The sequence below is a fragment of the Anomalospiza imberbis genome, chromosome 10, assembly GCF_031753505.1.
Source record: "Anomalospiza imberbis isolate Cuckoo-Finch-1a 21T00152 chromosome 10, ASM3175350v1, whole genome shotgun sequence".
Classification (NCBI taxonomy): Eukaryota; Metazoa; Chordata; class Aves; order Passeriformes; family Viduidae; genus Anomalospiza; species Anomalospiza imberbis.
The window spans coordinates 16034708-16051855 of NC_089690.1; the positions used below are offsets into that span (position 1 = coordinate 16034708).

The 17148-nt window shown below is 40.7% G+C and overlaps 1 protein-coding gene and 1 long non-coding RNA gene across 12 annotated transcripts in view; one reads left to right on the forward strand and one right to left on the reverse strand.

Moving 5' to 3' along the window:
- AGFG1 (ArfGAP with FG repeats 1) overlaps positions 1-15700 on the reverse strand; it is a 46450-nt gene extending 30750 nt beyond the window's left edge. For 8 of the 11 annotated variants that reach the window (XM_068200886.1, XM_068200884.1, XM_068200883.1 and 5 more), the window contains exon 1: positions 4120-4428. In XM_068200886.1, coding sequence (XP_068056987.1) covers positions 4120-4286 — 167 coding nt within the window. In that variant the 5' untranslated portion in view covers positions 4287-4428. Of the gene's footprint in view, positions 1-3497; positions 3622-4115; positions 4429-15560 lie in introns of those variants that run through there. The other 3 variants (XM_068200882.1, XM_068200885.1, XM_068200880.1) reach the window with 3 other exon arrangements.
- On the forward strand, positions 4708-9342 carry LOC137480048 (uncharacterized). Its single transcript, XR_011002679.1, has 2 exons — positions 4708-4824; positions 8677-9342. It is a non-coding gene; the product is annotated as an uncharacterized lncRNA (long non-coding RNA).
- Positions 15701-17148: the final 1448 nt, after the last annotated feature.

A 17148-nucleotide genomic window follows, 5' to 3' on the forward strand; every position in this document is an offset into this window, starting at 1 on the left:
AGAACACATGGAGTCATTTTCCAAACATGCTCCAAAGGAAAAAAAAAGGACTGAAAAGTCATGCTAACTCAACCACCTTCACTCTAGCACTGTTTATTTAGACTATTTTAATTTCTCCTAAGCTTCTTCTAAGGAAAGACAAGAACTTACCACCAGTGCACAGAGATGTTATAGTTTGCTACTGTTTGTTGATGGCAGACTATTTGTCTGCCATCAAATACTTCTGTCTGGCTGACAGAGAAGTTCCCTACCCATGAAAATTTTAAATTTAAAATTTCAACTAGGAGCATTATGAGCAGCCAGAAGAAGGCCAACAGTTGTAAAAAATTAGCATAAAAGGGCTTTAGCATTTCTCAAAGTACCTATTATGTTCTAAACATTCCTTGTTGCTGAACAAGAGACTTCCTAAGTAAGTTAGGCAGGAGTTAAGAGGGCAGTGAAAGGATAGGAGTGCCTTAATTATCACATCAGCAGATAAAAAAGAGTCAAGATTAAATAAAAAAAAATATATAATATAAAACGTGTGCAAGCAGACTGTTAAACAGGGACATTTTCCGTTGGTGAACTGAAAAACATGTTCTTTTATCAAAGTTGGGAGCAGGCTGACTGCAAGTGCTACAGAAGTACTTGAAAGCAGAGATGTACAGACAGCTGAGATACAAGGCAGAGAGGCATTTGATAAGACAAAGGGAAGGATGTCACTGTCAGCAGGCCACATGGGAGCATCCAGGAAAACAATAGTCATAGCTACCAACATAATCTTTTGAATCAAAGGACTTCTGTCAAACCAAAATAATCTCCCTGTCAACATTTCCCAAGATGCAGGTTTGCTGTAATAAAGAGAAATCTTCCCATAGTGTATGACTGTAATCTTGACCTGAGCACACTGCTCCTCCAGAGCATCTCCTCCCACTCTCAGGGCAGAAACTGCATATAATTCCAGATATTCTATATTCTTGTACAACACCAAAAAGTTGAATTAACTTGTGTGATGCTAGCACACTTTTTTTTTCCCACATCAAGAATTTAAACACAGAGGACAAGTGGAACTATTTTAAGAGGAAGAAAATTCACACCACTGTGCATGAACTTTCTCCTACATGCACCATTTTGCACAGCAAAACTTCTACTCTGGTAAGCCTGGTCACTTAAACCCCAGGTACTACAGAAAAAAACCTCCTGTCATCCACACTTCTGACTTGACAAGACTCACCTTCCACATTAAGTCAGAAACAGACCTTTTAAGCAAAGCCATTAGTTCTATCACTGTTTTTAGCAGCATATGAAAAAGCTAGACATACTATTTTGGGAAATAGTAGAGGGAATAGTAGGTTTTTAAAGCTAAATCTAGTAATACATAGCATCACTCTTTTGATACATATGAAATACTTAAAGGAAATTCAGGATGGATCCAGAATAAGATTTTGGATGTGACTAGACAGTCCTCACCAGGACAATGAATAAACACTTCAGAAAACTAGTAAAAAAAGTTACACTTCAGTTTTAAAGAGTTTAGAGTTAACTCTATCTAGAATAACATGCTTATTTAAGATGATACTGATGTTAGCAATCACTTTTAATTAATTGTGAAACCTTTCTGAATGAGACTTTTTAATCTACTAGTATTTTAATCTTGCATTGGGCACTTCATACTTGAAAAAACTAGTGTACTTGACTCCAAGAATACTTCCTGTACCAGATTAGAAAAAATAATTAAAACAAGAAGCAATGCAAGTCATTCACACAGCATATAAATAAGAAAAAGTACTAAGATTATTAAAACCTCACAGTAAAGCAAGTACTGTGAGGCAGAACACAAACAGCCATTAAGAACTACAGAAGCAGCAGTACTTTTATATTTGCCATTATGTTGTTTGTTCCCAAGTCATTTCCCTACTCTGTGAAATTCTACAGTGAAAAGCATTTGGAAATAAACAAATTGTTTGAAGAACTGCTCTGACAGAAGTGTTAAAAAATAAGTTTCTAGTTATGAAACAGACATGACCTATACCAAGTCTCATCACTAACAAATAAACATGCCACTGGATAGGTCATAAGGTGTTAACCAATGCATATGATCCTGCACACATAATCTATGGAAGTTCTTCCAAGCTGACATGAAAGAATGAGTCCAAATTTATTTTAGAGGGAAACTTTAAGTCCTCTTAATAGTCATTTACTCCAGCTGTAAGCGTAGGTGTTACTAACTGTAAGAACCAAACGCATCGTTTGTGGTTGCTTTTTTCAGCAAGACAAAAACACTGCATATTTAGAATGAAAAAAACGTTTGCATTTTATTGGCATACCAATACATTAACCATGTTTTTGCAGACAGTCTTCCTCCTTTAAGCATGGTAACATCCAAATGATGGCCAACACCAAGTGGCAGCTGTCCCCTGTTTATGAGCTGTTTCACTGCCTGAACATCCTTTTGGTTGCTGTAAATTGGACTATGTTAGTAGTCCATACCTCCCAGCCAACAGATAAAAGGAACAGACTCTTCTGAACCCACTCTAGGCATCTCAGCAGCATTCACAACACACTGATCTATTAAGGTTAAGAAGTCTGAAAAATAAAGACAAACACTCTCATGGTGCAGCTTTACCACACACTCAGTTTAACCCAGTAAGAACATGTGCAACGATTAAATAAGCTCAGTGCAGTAGCTTAAAATAGTTTCACATGCCAGCACAAATAACAGTTTGCTATGAGAGCAAACAATAGCCAGACCTAGATGATTGAGTGGCATGTTTGTGTGAAAAACTAGAGTCTCTTTTCAATTTCATAACCTAAATGTATTTTCTGTATTTGCATGAAGTCTGTTCAGAAGCCTACATAAAGTAGAAGAACTCCAAGTCTAATTAGCTGGCTATTAGTATAAAAGGCAGTTTGTTCCATGTAAATTCAGCAAAGAACTAATACATTTGCTTTGCATTTCAACATAATTACCAACTTTGTTCTACAACACAAGACCTTACTTGGAAGGGCTGTTTGAGGTAGTAAGGGGACAGAAATTAGTTCAGAGTCCTGAATGCCTTTTAGAAACACCAATCTGTATCCTCTAACATACTATTTATTACTTCTTTGGTTACACTGATTCTGCATCATTCCATTAGCACAATGCTACAGAATCATGTAAAAGCAAACAGATATAGCTAAAGAGACAGCAGCACTGAAGACAGCAGGGTCCTTCCCCCAAATTATGGATATGTGACTGAAATTCACAAGTGACTGACCTCAACTCTTTGTTTCATACACACTATCTCTGGGAAGGATGGGTGGAAAAGGGAGGAGTAGTGGGAAGGCCCATACAGGAATGAGGAACAGGAAAAATGCAATCACTTTATCAGAGCCAATCCCTTTCCAAGGTTTATATATACAGATTGTAGGAAATAGTCGATGTAAAGTCAAAAAACCCCAACCAGCTTCTACTTTTCTGATCAAGTGTCTTAAACTCCATTGGGGCTGGAGTTTATAGACTGGGACATAGCTTAAAGTGTTGTCTTACAAACTACCACCAAGCAGAACTCGATGCACATAAAGCTATGCTGGTGGTTTAACTTAACTTTTAAGTAATATCTGTAAATGCATTCATGACAGGGTTAGTTTCCCCGCATCTTCAAGGCTGTCATGACAGTGAACTGTTAAGCCACGTGCCCCTCCCCTTTCCACAAGTATTGTCGCACACTTGCTTAATTAACCACCCGTCCGACACGTCTGTGGGGTGGCGGTGCTCGCTCCCCCTACGTGCCGGAGAAACCTCCCCAGGATCATCTCCGGGCCCCGGGGCTGCCGTGCGCCCCAGCGCCGCACACCCTGCCAGCGGCGGCCACCTCCGCACCGGGGGCTCCGACGGGGATTTCCAGCGAACGCGCCGGGGAAAGCCTCCCGCCGGCCTCCCGCCCTTCTCCGGGAGAGCCCCCTGCCCGCTGCCCTCCGACGTGGCCAAGCCGGCAACAGGAAGGGCGAGCGCAGGGGAAGCGGCGGCGCTGCGAGACCCGCGGCGGGGCTGCACCGCCCGGCCGCCGCCGCCCTGCGGACGCGTGCCCCGGCGGCCGGGGGCGGAGGTCACGGCTGCCGGGGGGATGGAGCCGGCGGTCCCCTCCCGCACTCACTCACAGGATGCCGGAGCAGGAGGTGCACACGAAGCTGCCCACGGTCATGTCGGTGTAGGTGGGGCCCCGCTGGTCGCAGTCGAAGCACTTGCGGTTGGGCGGGAGGCTGCTCATCTCCCGCAGCAGCTTCAGGTGCTTCTCCTCCTGCTTCCGCTTGGCGCTCGCGGCCATGGCCCCGCCGGCGAGGGACGGCCCGGCACGGCGCCGGGCCCCGCTCACACCCCGGCGGCGGCGCTCCGGGGCTCGGCCGGCGGGAGAAGGGCCGGGCGGGAGGGGGGTGAGGGGAAGACAGGGGAGGAAGGGGCGGGGAGGGCACAACCGGCGCCTGCCGGCGGGCCGGTGCGGGAACGCGGTGGCCGCTGACGCGGACCGGCGGCCCCGCGAGGGAGGGAGCGGGCGGGGGCCGCGGCTCGGGGGAGGCGGCGGCAGCGGCACCGGGCCCGGGGCGGCGGAATGACGAGCCCGGGCGGAACCTGCGCGACACCTTTATGAGCTCAGCGAGGAGATGGCGGCGGCGGCGGAGCCCTGCGCGCCCGCCGGCTGCGGCGCCCCCTGTCGGGTTGGAGGACGCACTACACTCCCTCCGTCCCCTCACGCCGCGACCCCGGCCCGGGGCGGCGCCTCCGGCGGGGCCGAGTCACCCCGCGTGACCCGGCGGGGCGGGGGGGCAGTCCTGTGGAGAATCCCGATGGAAAAGTATCGATAAAAAGTGAGTGCAGTTAGACTTTCCTCGGGAAGGAGGGGGTCGCCTCCCCGCTCAGCGGGGTCCTCGGGGCGGGCTGTTCCCCTCACACCGCGGGGTGAGCGCCAGGCAGTCCCCGCCGCCCCTCAGCCCCTCGTGGGCAGCGGGCTCAGGCCGGCTGGGGAGCGCGGGAGGTGCTCCGTGAAAGAATGACCACGTGCCTCGTCCCCACCCCAGCGCTGCCGGTGTCCCTCTGTGCACCAAAAGTCTGGAAATTCAGTCACGGAGCGTGGCGAGAGCGGAGGCGCTCCCTCTCCCGTCAGCGGCTTTGCTGCCGCTCCCAGCTCGGGCGCCCGGGGGTCCTGGGGGCGGGGATGACCCGGGGGACGGGCTGCTGGCCCAGGCTCCGTGGGGATCGTGAGGGCGGATTGCAGCGGGCTTCGGATTTGTGGGGAGAACACCCCCACGGGGTCTGGCTTTCTTGGGACGGAGGTGAGAAATGCACCGTTTTCCTTTGGGAATTTCGTGCCCGGCTGGCCGTTCCCCCGTCAGGAGAGAGAGCGGAGCCAGCAGTCACGTACTTCTGATACCCGAGAGGAAACCCTATTCAGCCCCTGATCCACAAAATACGAGTTTGTTCCACACAAAGCTGCCTAACGGAATACTTTTCAACAGTGTGCAAAATCAATGTATAAAAAAAAAGTCAATGCACTTTATGTTTCAGTGATTTCATTTACAAAACACCCCAGCAACACTATGTATGATTAAAATCTTTTAAGATTTAATGTTTCCCCATACAATGTATTTAGGGTCAAGTTTTGTGCCCCTGACGTCAGTACACATAGAAGCAAGATCTGATCCACTGATTTTCCTCATAGTTTTAGTTAAAAATCTAGGACTAGGTGTTCAGCATCAGTAATCTGCCCTTCCTCTTCTGATTTCTCTGGATGTGCTATGTGCTAATTTACATGAGCTGATCAACCAGTTCTAAGTTTTAAACACAGAAAGCAATGCTCTAATTTTTCTTTTCCTAGTGGACAGCAGGAACTGATCAAAGTGAAAAATAAATATCACTAAATAATCACCAATGCTTAAGTAGCATTCTTGAGAATAAACAGGATATATTTCCAGTCTTATAAGGACTAAATTCTCACTGCTTCCTTTAATTTTTCACTTCTTTATGAAATGCTGATATTCTTGTTATTCAGAAGGTTTCATTTACTTTGCCTTTTACGAAACATGCTAACATTGTCCCTTTGCCAATGATCTAAAGCAGATGACCTAAATTTAGAAAAAAAAAAAAGTGAAGGTTAAAAAACAAATTGTTTTTTCCTGGAAAATCCTTCGGAGAGCAGTGATTGGCCACACACCTGCTGCAGCAGAGAGTTGCTCCATGCAGCCAGGTTTTGTTTCAACCAGAGTCAAAGGTGGTTTGTAACTGAAGTGGGAGCAAGCAGCTTCAACTGCTCGTGTCACGACTGAACTCATGTGAATGTCACACAGGAACAGCTGCTAATAAAAACAACATCACTGTCATTGACATTGTCATTATCAGTAAAATGTGGAACTGAGCTCCCAGGGAAAATCCTAGCACTGTTTAAGTCAATCAGAAAGTTCAGTAGGAATCCTATGGCTCCAGTTTGCTTTTTGAAGAAAAAATTCTGCCATTATTCTGGTGTTTGATAAGCCTATTGAGCCAAGATAGGCTTACACTAGTGGATGAATTATCTACGTTAAAATTAATGTGGTTTAGAAACCACTTTTTGTAAATACCAAGCTTCTCCATTCTTTATCTTATAGAGCAAATTTACCCCAGAAAACTAGAGAATGAGACTTCATGGGTGTGTGAGGATACACTGTGTTACAAATGAGATCTGTGGGATTTGGGTTCTTCCAGAGTCTGTGGGCACACCTGGGGTTCCTACAATCAAGTATCTAAATCTTACCCTCCTGTTTCCCTTAGGAACTAAAGGAATACAAGGCCCTAAGTATAACTGTGTGTAACACTGTTGACATACAGAGCTAAAAAAGTGGATACGGTAACTTCCAGCCCTGTTTCACCTCCCCACAAGCAAGAATGTAACTTGTGCTCCTCTTCCACTCCCACTTTTTCCATTTTTTCTGCTCACAGCTAGCATTAATTCCCTTCAAAGCAGCTGGTCTGTGTTTTCTCTAAATCACTAAAGGAAAAGATCCAAATAATACACATGAATAAGAACACTTCTCTTCAATTTTACCCCTGGATTTTCTTTTTCATTACATATTTTTCTGTTTCTCTACACTAGAACCTGAATTTCCTTTCCTGCAGCTTCTCTGTCCAAATTTGTTCTTCATTCTCTCCTTCTAATGACCAGACTTCTGCAGTTGGAAATATACTAGCCAGCTGTTTATTCCAAAAGGGCTTAATCCCTGCTGCACCTGCTACTGCTTTTAGCATTAAAATTAATTTCTTAACAAGAGGTAAAACAATTCTTTTTTATGCTTGCAACATTTCTCTTTACATAAGAAACAGAATTTAATATTCCAGTCATGGGTAATAATATCTGAAAGATGTTGTTTTGGTAAGCTCTTAAATATGGGCCAATAGGGTATAAATGATAATATACAAACACATAATCTAGTGGATTTATTGTCAGGACCAAAAGAAACAAGACTCTAAGAATGTACATTTGGGAGATGAATAAGACATTCTCTGTTTGCCACTAGGATTGAGGTCAATAATATCCACTTTAAAGCAATTAACCCAGCAGGATAAGTGACGTGAAAATTATCATGCTGAAAGGCTAATGGGCTATTAAATCCATCTTGCTTCACCACTGATGGGCATAAAGAATTAATCCTGGGATTAGGTATATCGGATCAGGGGTACATTGCTACCTCACTTCATATTTGTATATGAAGGGTTTTCTGAAAATGCTAGGAAAGAACACAGCCAGAACCTTCACTGATATGCTCTATTCAAGGGTCACTCCACTGAGCATAAATTAGTGTGTCTGTGCCTGGCCTTATTCAAGCAGTAGCTTTTTATTAATAAACAGATACATTTTGGTAAGAGATCAGATCAAGAGAAAGTCATAGTAATGGTTATATAAATCATACTGCCTGATGACAGTTATTTAAATCTGGACAGTTCAATGTAAGAAAATGGTCAGACAAATATGATTGAATTACAACATTATCTTTACTTGCAATGCCATTTCCCTTGGACATTTCCCACCCACTGCTATGCCATTAACACAGTAAGAAAAGGTAAATGATGGAAAGCTCTGCCTTTACCCTTAACAGCTGTGAATAAGAAACTGACCTCACAATAAAGAGAAAAGCTCATCACAGTCTCATCAGCTTGGGATTTTTGTAATGAACAAGTTAGTGGTCTGTATCTTTTTAATGTCATCTTTTATTTGTGTGAAATACACCTAATTCATTTGGAGTAATATGGGGTAGGAAATGGTTTTCAGTCACCATATGATTCTCTTCCTGCTTTCTAGATTGGCCAGTGATGATGAAAGGTTATCAATATTTCAACCTTGCCCCTTTATTTGACACAGTTCTTGAATTTCCATCGTGCCTTAAGTGCACAGGATCATATTCCAGTTTGTAATCACAGACTAGGCAGTGGAAAGAACACACCTATATACAGTTGCAGTGAAGGCAAAATATCTGTCATAGGAATTAATGTCTTGTATGCAAGGCAAGTGCATTTAATTTTTAAGTTCATCTTTACAGTACATTTATTTTTAGAGTATGTGCCAATGTTTCTATTACTGTTTTTTGTTTTGTATTAGTTTATCATTAATCTGTAAAACCCTGTAGTTGAATGATGCTTTATAGGCTGTCACAGAAGTTTTGGTAAAATGATTGTTTCATGCATCCTTTCAGAGGAACATGCCAGAGGAGAGTGAAACCCTTTAAACCACAGAGTATATTCATAATTGATCCTCTTACAGCAATAGAAATATAATGGTAAGTCATACAATACCTTACATTTGCTGGAACATCCCACAGGAATGTTGGCAATACACAAGGCAGCCCAGAGTCTGAGTAGAAGAAAAAAGTTGTGGAACTGATCTGAACACAATGCAAAGGATTCAAAAAAAACCAGCTTTTGGACACAAACATGAAAGACAGTACTCAATGGTGGTAAGATAGTTCAGCTCTTCAACACTTTTGGTTCTAAATTAGAAGAGGGAGAGACAGAATCTAAACCCCAACAACTTCTGTAGTATTTGGCTACATAAAGTACTGAACCAGGAAATGCTCTCCCAGCTCTCTGAGCAGGAACAACTTAATTTTCACATTAAAGTTTAAAGACTTAAGTTATTTCCTGACCTATAAATGAGATTTGTATTTAAAGCCCAACGTATTTTGGAGTTCAGTTCTTCAGTACCTTTTCCACTTGATGATGAACATTTCCTGCCTGTTTTCTGTAAAACTCCCGTGGGAGTGAAGAGAGGCCTTTGTTGCTTTCCACTAATGAATATAAATTATTGAATAGTCAGTCTAATTTGTGGAAACGTCTATTGGTTAGTGCTGTCTTAGAAGTGCTTTAGATTGGGCAAAAAGAAATACAGGTAATTCCAAACAGATCTTCAGTGAGGAAAAGACTATTAAAATAGGTAGGAGAAACAGCATATTCAGCCAGTGTTCTTTTAGTTGCCCACACTTTACAAAACTCAACTATTATCCTTCATACTTCCCTAGAATTTTATTTATTTTAATAAACATAATTTGAGGGCTGATTTGGGGAACACTAGAGTAGAATTAACTGTTCTGAGCAGACATCTTTCGGTGCTCATGGTATCCCTGAAGCAGTATCTAAAACTGGAATCTAGAAAACATCCATAACTTTCTAATTCTCTGAGCAGCCTGATTATATAAAGACTGAAAAAGGACAAAAAGAAAGAAAAAAGGTGCAGAGTCACAGTTCCCAAGACAAGTCACAAAATACCTGTCATGCACTGCATGATCTGAAACACTGAGATTGTAAATCAGTGACTCCAATGTAGTAATGTTTGAGTCTTGCCTGATAAACAAAGTTTAGTACACTTCACTGCACAAAACAATGAATATAACAAATGTCAGAATAGCTAAACATCATGGAAACATCCACTTGGACTCGAAATTGGATGAAAAGAACAGTATCTTTGAGTAAAAAAATGGAGATGGACATAACAAAAGAGGGAAATATAGGAAACAGAGCTTTTTGATGTCAGACATTCCACTAGAAGAACACAAGATAATCTATGTCATGTGAATATGGGAAAATTAAGTTTTTCAGTCACCCCATTTCTGAAGGAAAATATTTTAGAGGACAACTACAAAAAGAAAACTGATTCTATGAACTTTAGAGTAATGTTTCTCCCTACCGTAATTTTAAAATCTGAGATGTTGTCGCCAAGATTTTTTTCCATTAATCTTTGAGAATCTGTCTCATTTAAACTGCAGAAAGAAGGGTTTTATGACTGGTAGCAATAACAGATAAAAGTAAAAGCACTAACAAGACGCACAACAGACAAAAAGATCCCCCAGAGAATGTGGCACAGCTCCTGCAGCTGCAGTGAGTGGATATGGATAATCCCTGGTAGCTGCAAATACCCTCTTAGGGGAGGTTTTCTGCAGGAGAAGCCTAATCTCAATCCATACATAGGAAAAATAATGCTAAACCTAGTAATTGTTTAGCACTTTCTCTCTATGTAATTTTCTTCAGAAGTACAAAAACAAACCTTCAAATTGTTTTTTAGAATAACTGGTTTAACAAGAAAAACGAATCCCCTGACACTCAGGCCTCTTGTACCTTCTCCTGTACAGCAAGAGCATCTGCAGTGTCTTGCCTTGAACTGGGTTTAACACTGCAAGCCATACTTGTAGTAACAAACAGGTGTAAAAAAATCAGTATTTCTTTCAAGAATGCATTCTCTGCTGAAGTGGCAATGACAGACATTTCTCTTGGAAACAATGTGTGGGAATTTCAGCTGAGAAGGTAGGTTTTGAATGCATTTGTCAATTAGAAAAACTATTTTTTAGCCAGGAGATAAAAAAGAGAAATGCTTATCTTCATGTGACTTAATCAAAATGTCTTCACATTAAAAAGACGTGTTTTTCATTACATGACTGTAATATTTAATATTTACTAGTTACATGTTTAAATAAATTTTTAAAAAATCTGAAAAACAACAGAACAAAAACCCAACAATTAAACAACCACCAGAAACAAATGAATAATCAATGGCATGTTGTGCACAGTAACATTCCATGTACTGGGTTTTGGAAATGGGAAAAGAGTAAATGTTCAGAACATTATCACAGCCTGAATAGAACAAAACCTTGGTTTGCTTTGTGGACAAGGAAGAGAATTAATAAATACTCTGAAACAGCACAGTGAATGAAAAATTTGGGATAACGGCAGAAGAAATACCAGTGTCTTACTGACATAAACGAGTAATTTGAGAAATACACCCCTGATGTCCAAGAGATTTTATACAAATGGGAAAAAAAACCCATTGGCAAGGTCCTCTGGGCTACCATGGATGAGGAAAATTGGTGGGGAAAAGGAGCCTGACAGTTAATAAATCATCACAAGTATGGAAACAAAAATATTACAGAAGCTGTTAGGGAAGCATAGTATTTCTTAGAGAGTAGGACTTTTAATCAAGTCTCTTGTAATTGTTAGAGTTTGTAACCCTGTTAGTATAACTTTTTTAGATCTCCTCAGTTTACCCTGACTTTCCTAAACTATCAAGATCCACTTTATGAATACACAGAGGTTTTACATCCCGCTCTTTTTTGTATGTGGTTGTTTCAGACCCCAGTGCTTTACCACTAAAGGTCCAGCTTTCCAATTGTTCCAGTTTGCTGTATTCATAGACATCTTATAAATACTGCTCTGAAACCTTCAGGTCCTTGTCCGCCCCGATCGTCCCTCTGTGCCCACAGATATCTGCCCAGCTGCCATGGGGACACGTGCAGGCAGGAGATAGAGGGGATGGAGGAGCTTTGTGTATTGCTGCACTACAACTTTGCTGATTAGGAGTGTGAACACTCAAAACAGAACCAATTTAAACAAAGGAACAATTAGCAGAGAAAGGTTTCATAGTAATTATTGAAAAGTTTTCATTCATACTGACCTAGGCATTTGCCAGGGTAAACTCCTTTTACACTCCTGGACAGAGATCACTGCTCAAACCCACCTGCCAAAAGGCTTAGCACTTTCTGTATTTTCTCATTATAAACAGTCAGTGAACGTGCAGAGTACGTGTGTTTTGTTTCTTTGCTCAGTCTCTCAGCATTGCCAGGCAATGCCCACAATTGCCCTCGGTCCTCTAGACAACCAGTGTCATCCCCTTGAAATTCAAATAATCATTTGTCACAGCTCTTTGGAATAACATCTTCATGTTAAATGATGTATTGTAATGCTTCAAAACTGGAAATTATCTTGAAGCATAAAATTGTTTCTTGCAGGTTTCAAAAATTAGCTAGTAAGAGTCAGCTCAGCTGTGTGTACTGTCATTAGCAACAAATCCTTTCTGCAACAGGGGGAGTTTTTATCTAAAGTAAAATGTGGAAACTTATTCCAAATTTTATCAAATTTTGTTATTTTTGTTATTATCATTTAATCCCTGATGTTTTTGGTTACTAGGAAATGATGAGTATAGTACTCCAATCAAGAAAAAAAATGTTCAAACTTATTTTTAAGTCTGTTTAAATAGTCTGTTTTTACATATGAGATCAACCAAATTCAACCTGATCCATGATCATCTCATAAACACTTGATCTTACAGCTGAGCTCGCAGTGGGCAGTTGAAATAAAGAATTAGGAACTAATTGGTCTGAAAGGAAACTTTCAAAGAAATAAACTATGAAGTAAATGACCTAATTCTGAAATGTGGGAATAATCAACAGTTTGCTTCTGGTCTAGATTTCCATGAACTTCAGTCTGCCTGCTGGTCATGCAGCACAGAGCCTGAATCAAGGAAACCCTCACAAAGCTCACTTGGACATCGTACCTGCACTCACAGGACGCTGTCAGAGCAGATTCACAGCAGCTGGGAAAAAAACTGTGCAATGCTGTGGGTCTTGAAGTGAAACTTCACTTGTCTTGAAGTGAAACTTCAAGATGTGGGTGTGTGTGGCAAGCACATTTCTCTCTCTCTCAGGATTTTTATAAAGGTGCACAGAGAGAAGTGAAAGAGAAAACAATTTCTATTTCTGCTCCTTGTTTTTCTCTTGTGGAATGTGTTTGGAGATTGTTTACCTAGAGCGAATGCCTGGTTGGATCACGGTGGATTGTTTGGGCCTGATGGCCAATCGGATCCACCTGTGTCTGGACTCTGGAGAACAGGGTCACGAGTTGTGAGGGAGTTAGATATGATAGTTAGAGAGAGTAGCATGTAGTTTTTAGTATCCTCTTTTATATAGTATATTAATGTATCATAGCATAATTATAATAAAGAAATCATTCAGCCTTCTGAACTAAGTCAGACATCATCATTCTTCCCATTGGGTTTGCCGACATCTACAACAGGTGTGGGCATCTAAGTTCCTTCTAAAGTAATCAGAGCAGCAGTAGAAGCAATAATGAATGGCCATGGGGTGATCTGCTAAGTGTCAGTATGAATGTCATCCTTTTTTTTTCTTCTGCAATTGTTGTCTCATTGCCTGATGGCCACAGGTTGTTGAAAACTGCCTGACTGAAAACATGCTGAAATAGCATCACATGATATTTGAGGTAGGAATTAAATATTTAACATATATTTTTACTGCAAAAGAAACATGAAAGAAAACTGAACTGTGCTCTGATATTATAAACAGAAAATGACAGGGGAATAATTCAAATCTAAACCAATCATCTCCCTAGTAATGAAAACCTAATCAAATTATAAGAGTAGCTCTCCCATGCTCATTGCCAAAGTCATTGCTCAATCAGAAGGTCTGCGTAATAGAATAGGAAACCTTCAGACACACTTTTAGATTAGGAAACTGTGCTTTTCCTGATGGACTATAAAAAAAAATTATAAACAGTTCCAGTTCCCATCACTTGAAATTACAGAGAATAATTTCCATTAACATTCAACTAGCTCAACTAATGAAGCCATTTTCTCTCTCAACTCATTTCCTTCTTAAACATTCTCTGATGTTGGACTGATTCTCAAAAATTGTTTTGTTCTGTTGTCAGATATTTTTACCAGTAACTTGGAGGATAAAGCTGTGCCTCCTAGTGCTGCTGAAATAACCTCTAAAGTAACAGGATTTCTTTAGTTAACCACCAGAACTTTTAGACAAATCCTTGCCCTCTGGTGGTGAGAATGCTTCCCCTGGTTAATCCTCCTGTGACATGACTAATTCTGTGACAGTTCCTTAGTCTCAATAGTATTTTCTTAATTTTGCAGAACTGCCCCTGTGGAGGAGATACTCCACAAGAACAGGTTTCAGAATGCTATCTTTGAACTCCAATTACTCCGAATTTTCTCTCACAGGTTTAGGTCTAATGTAGGCAGTGGTGCTCCACCCATGTGCTTCCTTCAGCCTTCAGGCACACTGATTTTTCATTCCTCTTGGCTTCATTGTTTGACCTGGCAATATCCCCTGCATTACCTCTGAGATATTAATCCCAAATCTGGATACATCCCCACAAATCTGCTCAACATGGCAGTGGCTCTCTCCTCACTTACTACCTGCTATATGGCATCATTCTCTAGAAATGGTCAAATAAGTGAGAGCAGAACATTTCAAAACTTCCAAACTTTGTGACTTCAGAAACTGATATCCTGCACCAGTCATGACTATTTAATTTCTCCCTTCTCTAAGGTTGAAAAATTGCCAAGGGCACTTTTCTTCCCCACCCAAGTGCACAGTACAGCCTACAAAAAGCCACACACACACTGGCATTGACAAACTGAAGATTTGATTCAATACTTGGCTAAATATGTGGGAATCATGAAACTATGGAACCTGTTGCCAGGAGCAAAGGACTACAGCTCACCATTGTCTACTGAAACAACTTGCATTAAACAGTGTTAAGTTTCTTTGAAGACAGATATCAAAACGTTGTTGCAGAACGTTTTTTTTTGCAAGTTGTGTATTTTTAGTATTCAGAGATGCTACATAAATATTGGCCAGGTAATTTAAATTATTATTGAAAATAACATTTTTAATAGAAACGCCTACTTACTGATGCATTTCATTTTGGTTTCCTATATAAAGTAACAAAGTCAGGTACTTTAAACCAAAATGGTACCTTAGGACAAAGAGTACTAAACTAAAAAAGTCAGGTAACAACTTATCTAAAAATGTTCCTTATCTAAAAAGTTAAAAAACAAATGTTGCTCTGATTTATATAAGCATCCCAGACTAAGGGAAAATGCAGGACTGCAGATCTATTGAGATGCCCCTTAATGGGGAGCCCTCAAGTACATTCAAAACTCAATGAAATTTTAATCTCATTACAATTAAATGCAAAATTCCTCCAACATCAATAATATCAAGATTTCTTCTGATAAAGAACATTGGTATAAGAATAAGTGAACACAACTGGCAATGAACAGTTCCAGAGGTAAAGAATAAATTTTAATTTCCATATAAGAAAAGTGAGGTTCTGTAGTTGTTCCCAGCTGGAGCAACAGGAGCAAAAGATTTAATGTGTCCAAAATTAACATGTTTGATTATAAACCTGTAAGTTCAAGAGCACAGTCCCCAGCGCAGCTGCCACAAACTGGCAGAAAGATTACACTTATTACACAGAAATAGAAAGGGATGATGACGTTTACCTTCTCCCTAGAGCTACCTTTTTCTCAAAGAAGAGCAGCCCAGTTTTTATGTGCACCATGAAGAGCTGCATTGCAGTGTGCCTGTGATTTAGGAATCACCAAGAGCCTTCAACAATGCTCTGATTCTGTCACGTGGAGCAGCTGTTCCCACTCTGCAGCCTCAAACTACAACAGGGGCTATTTACTGACCAGCTGGTGAGCACTGGATCTTTAGTTTCTTAGGCAAGCTGAAATGGGAAAAATGCAAAACTAGTGCCATTACATCTGGGGAATCTATTTAGAAAGATAAAACCAATCTGTCCTTGTTGAGAAGTGTTTGCTTCTCGACACTAAAGCATCTCTCAATATTAAACTTCAAAGCTCTGATGTAAGAGAACCCAAATAGTTCAGAGCCTCTTTAAAATTACCACAGCACTCAGTAAAGATAAGGACAAGGAAAAGTAGGGCTCTACTTATGTTCCTATACTGCATCATCCCCTCCCTCTGCCCTGCAAAACACAATGACAACACATCTTCTGATGTTTTGAATTCTTCATGGCTTTGTTAACACCAGAGCACCTCATTTAAATTTTTGATTTATCATAAAACCCAAGAGATTGTTATAAGAAATAAAAAAGACAAGTCATAAACTAGTAAAAGCTTTGACTTTTCACCAGCAATTTCAAACTCTGAATTAACACAGAGATAACTGTGAAATGATTGTGTTTTCATCTCCTGCCTTTAAGTCACAGCAACAATTCACACAAGAATTATTCCTGGAGTTTGTTTTTGTTAAGAGAAAACTGAAGCAAAACATCTGGTTATTGTAACCAGATGCAAGCTGCAGCTGAAAGCAAGGAGATAGAACTGGGTGCTCAGCCACATCACTGAACTGCTGAGACACAGGAGAAAAGGCACGGAGAAGCAACAGAACAGCTTCTATTGCTGAGATCAGAAGCAACTTAACAACAGTGCATGAAAGCATATTAAGAAATTTTTCTCCAATTACTTACCTGGTACCAATAGAATAGAACTTCTCTTACATTTCTCAAAAAAAATTACTTCTGCAGCACTTAAAAAAAAAGACAAAGGATGCAGATGACAAACAGAGTAATCCAAGACCATTCACACACTGGATTTACCTAACATATGAAGAAAAAGCAAGTCTAGGTTACTAGTGTTTCCTACTGTTTAGTGAGTTTACACATGTAATTTTTCTAACAATAATCTAGTTCTTCAATGGGTTGCAAGAATAAACTGTCCTGATTCCTTTTGTCAGTCATTATTGACACTCTGCTCAATCTATTGTATCTCTGAAAGATAAACAAAATGTGACCGTGACAGGAGCAACCGCTGGGAGATATAAATGCACTTGTACTCAGCACCAATGCAAGCAGCTCACAGAGCACTTTTCAGAAAAAACTGCCATGGAATTTCATGTTCCTGATGTTTCTGAGCTGCCATTTTCACCACACTTTATAGCTAATGATTTCTGTAGGTCTGACAAATCTTTTAACTATGCTATGGTTTATGGCTACTGATTAAAAAAACAAGGAAAAAGGTTAGTAATCTGAACTATATAAATGATCCCACTAGTACAGCTATAAAT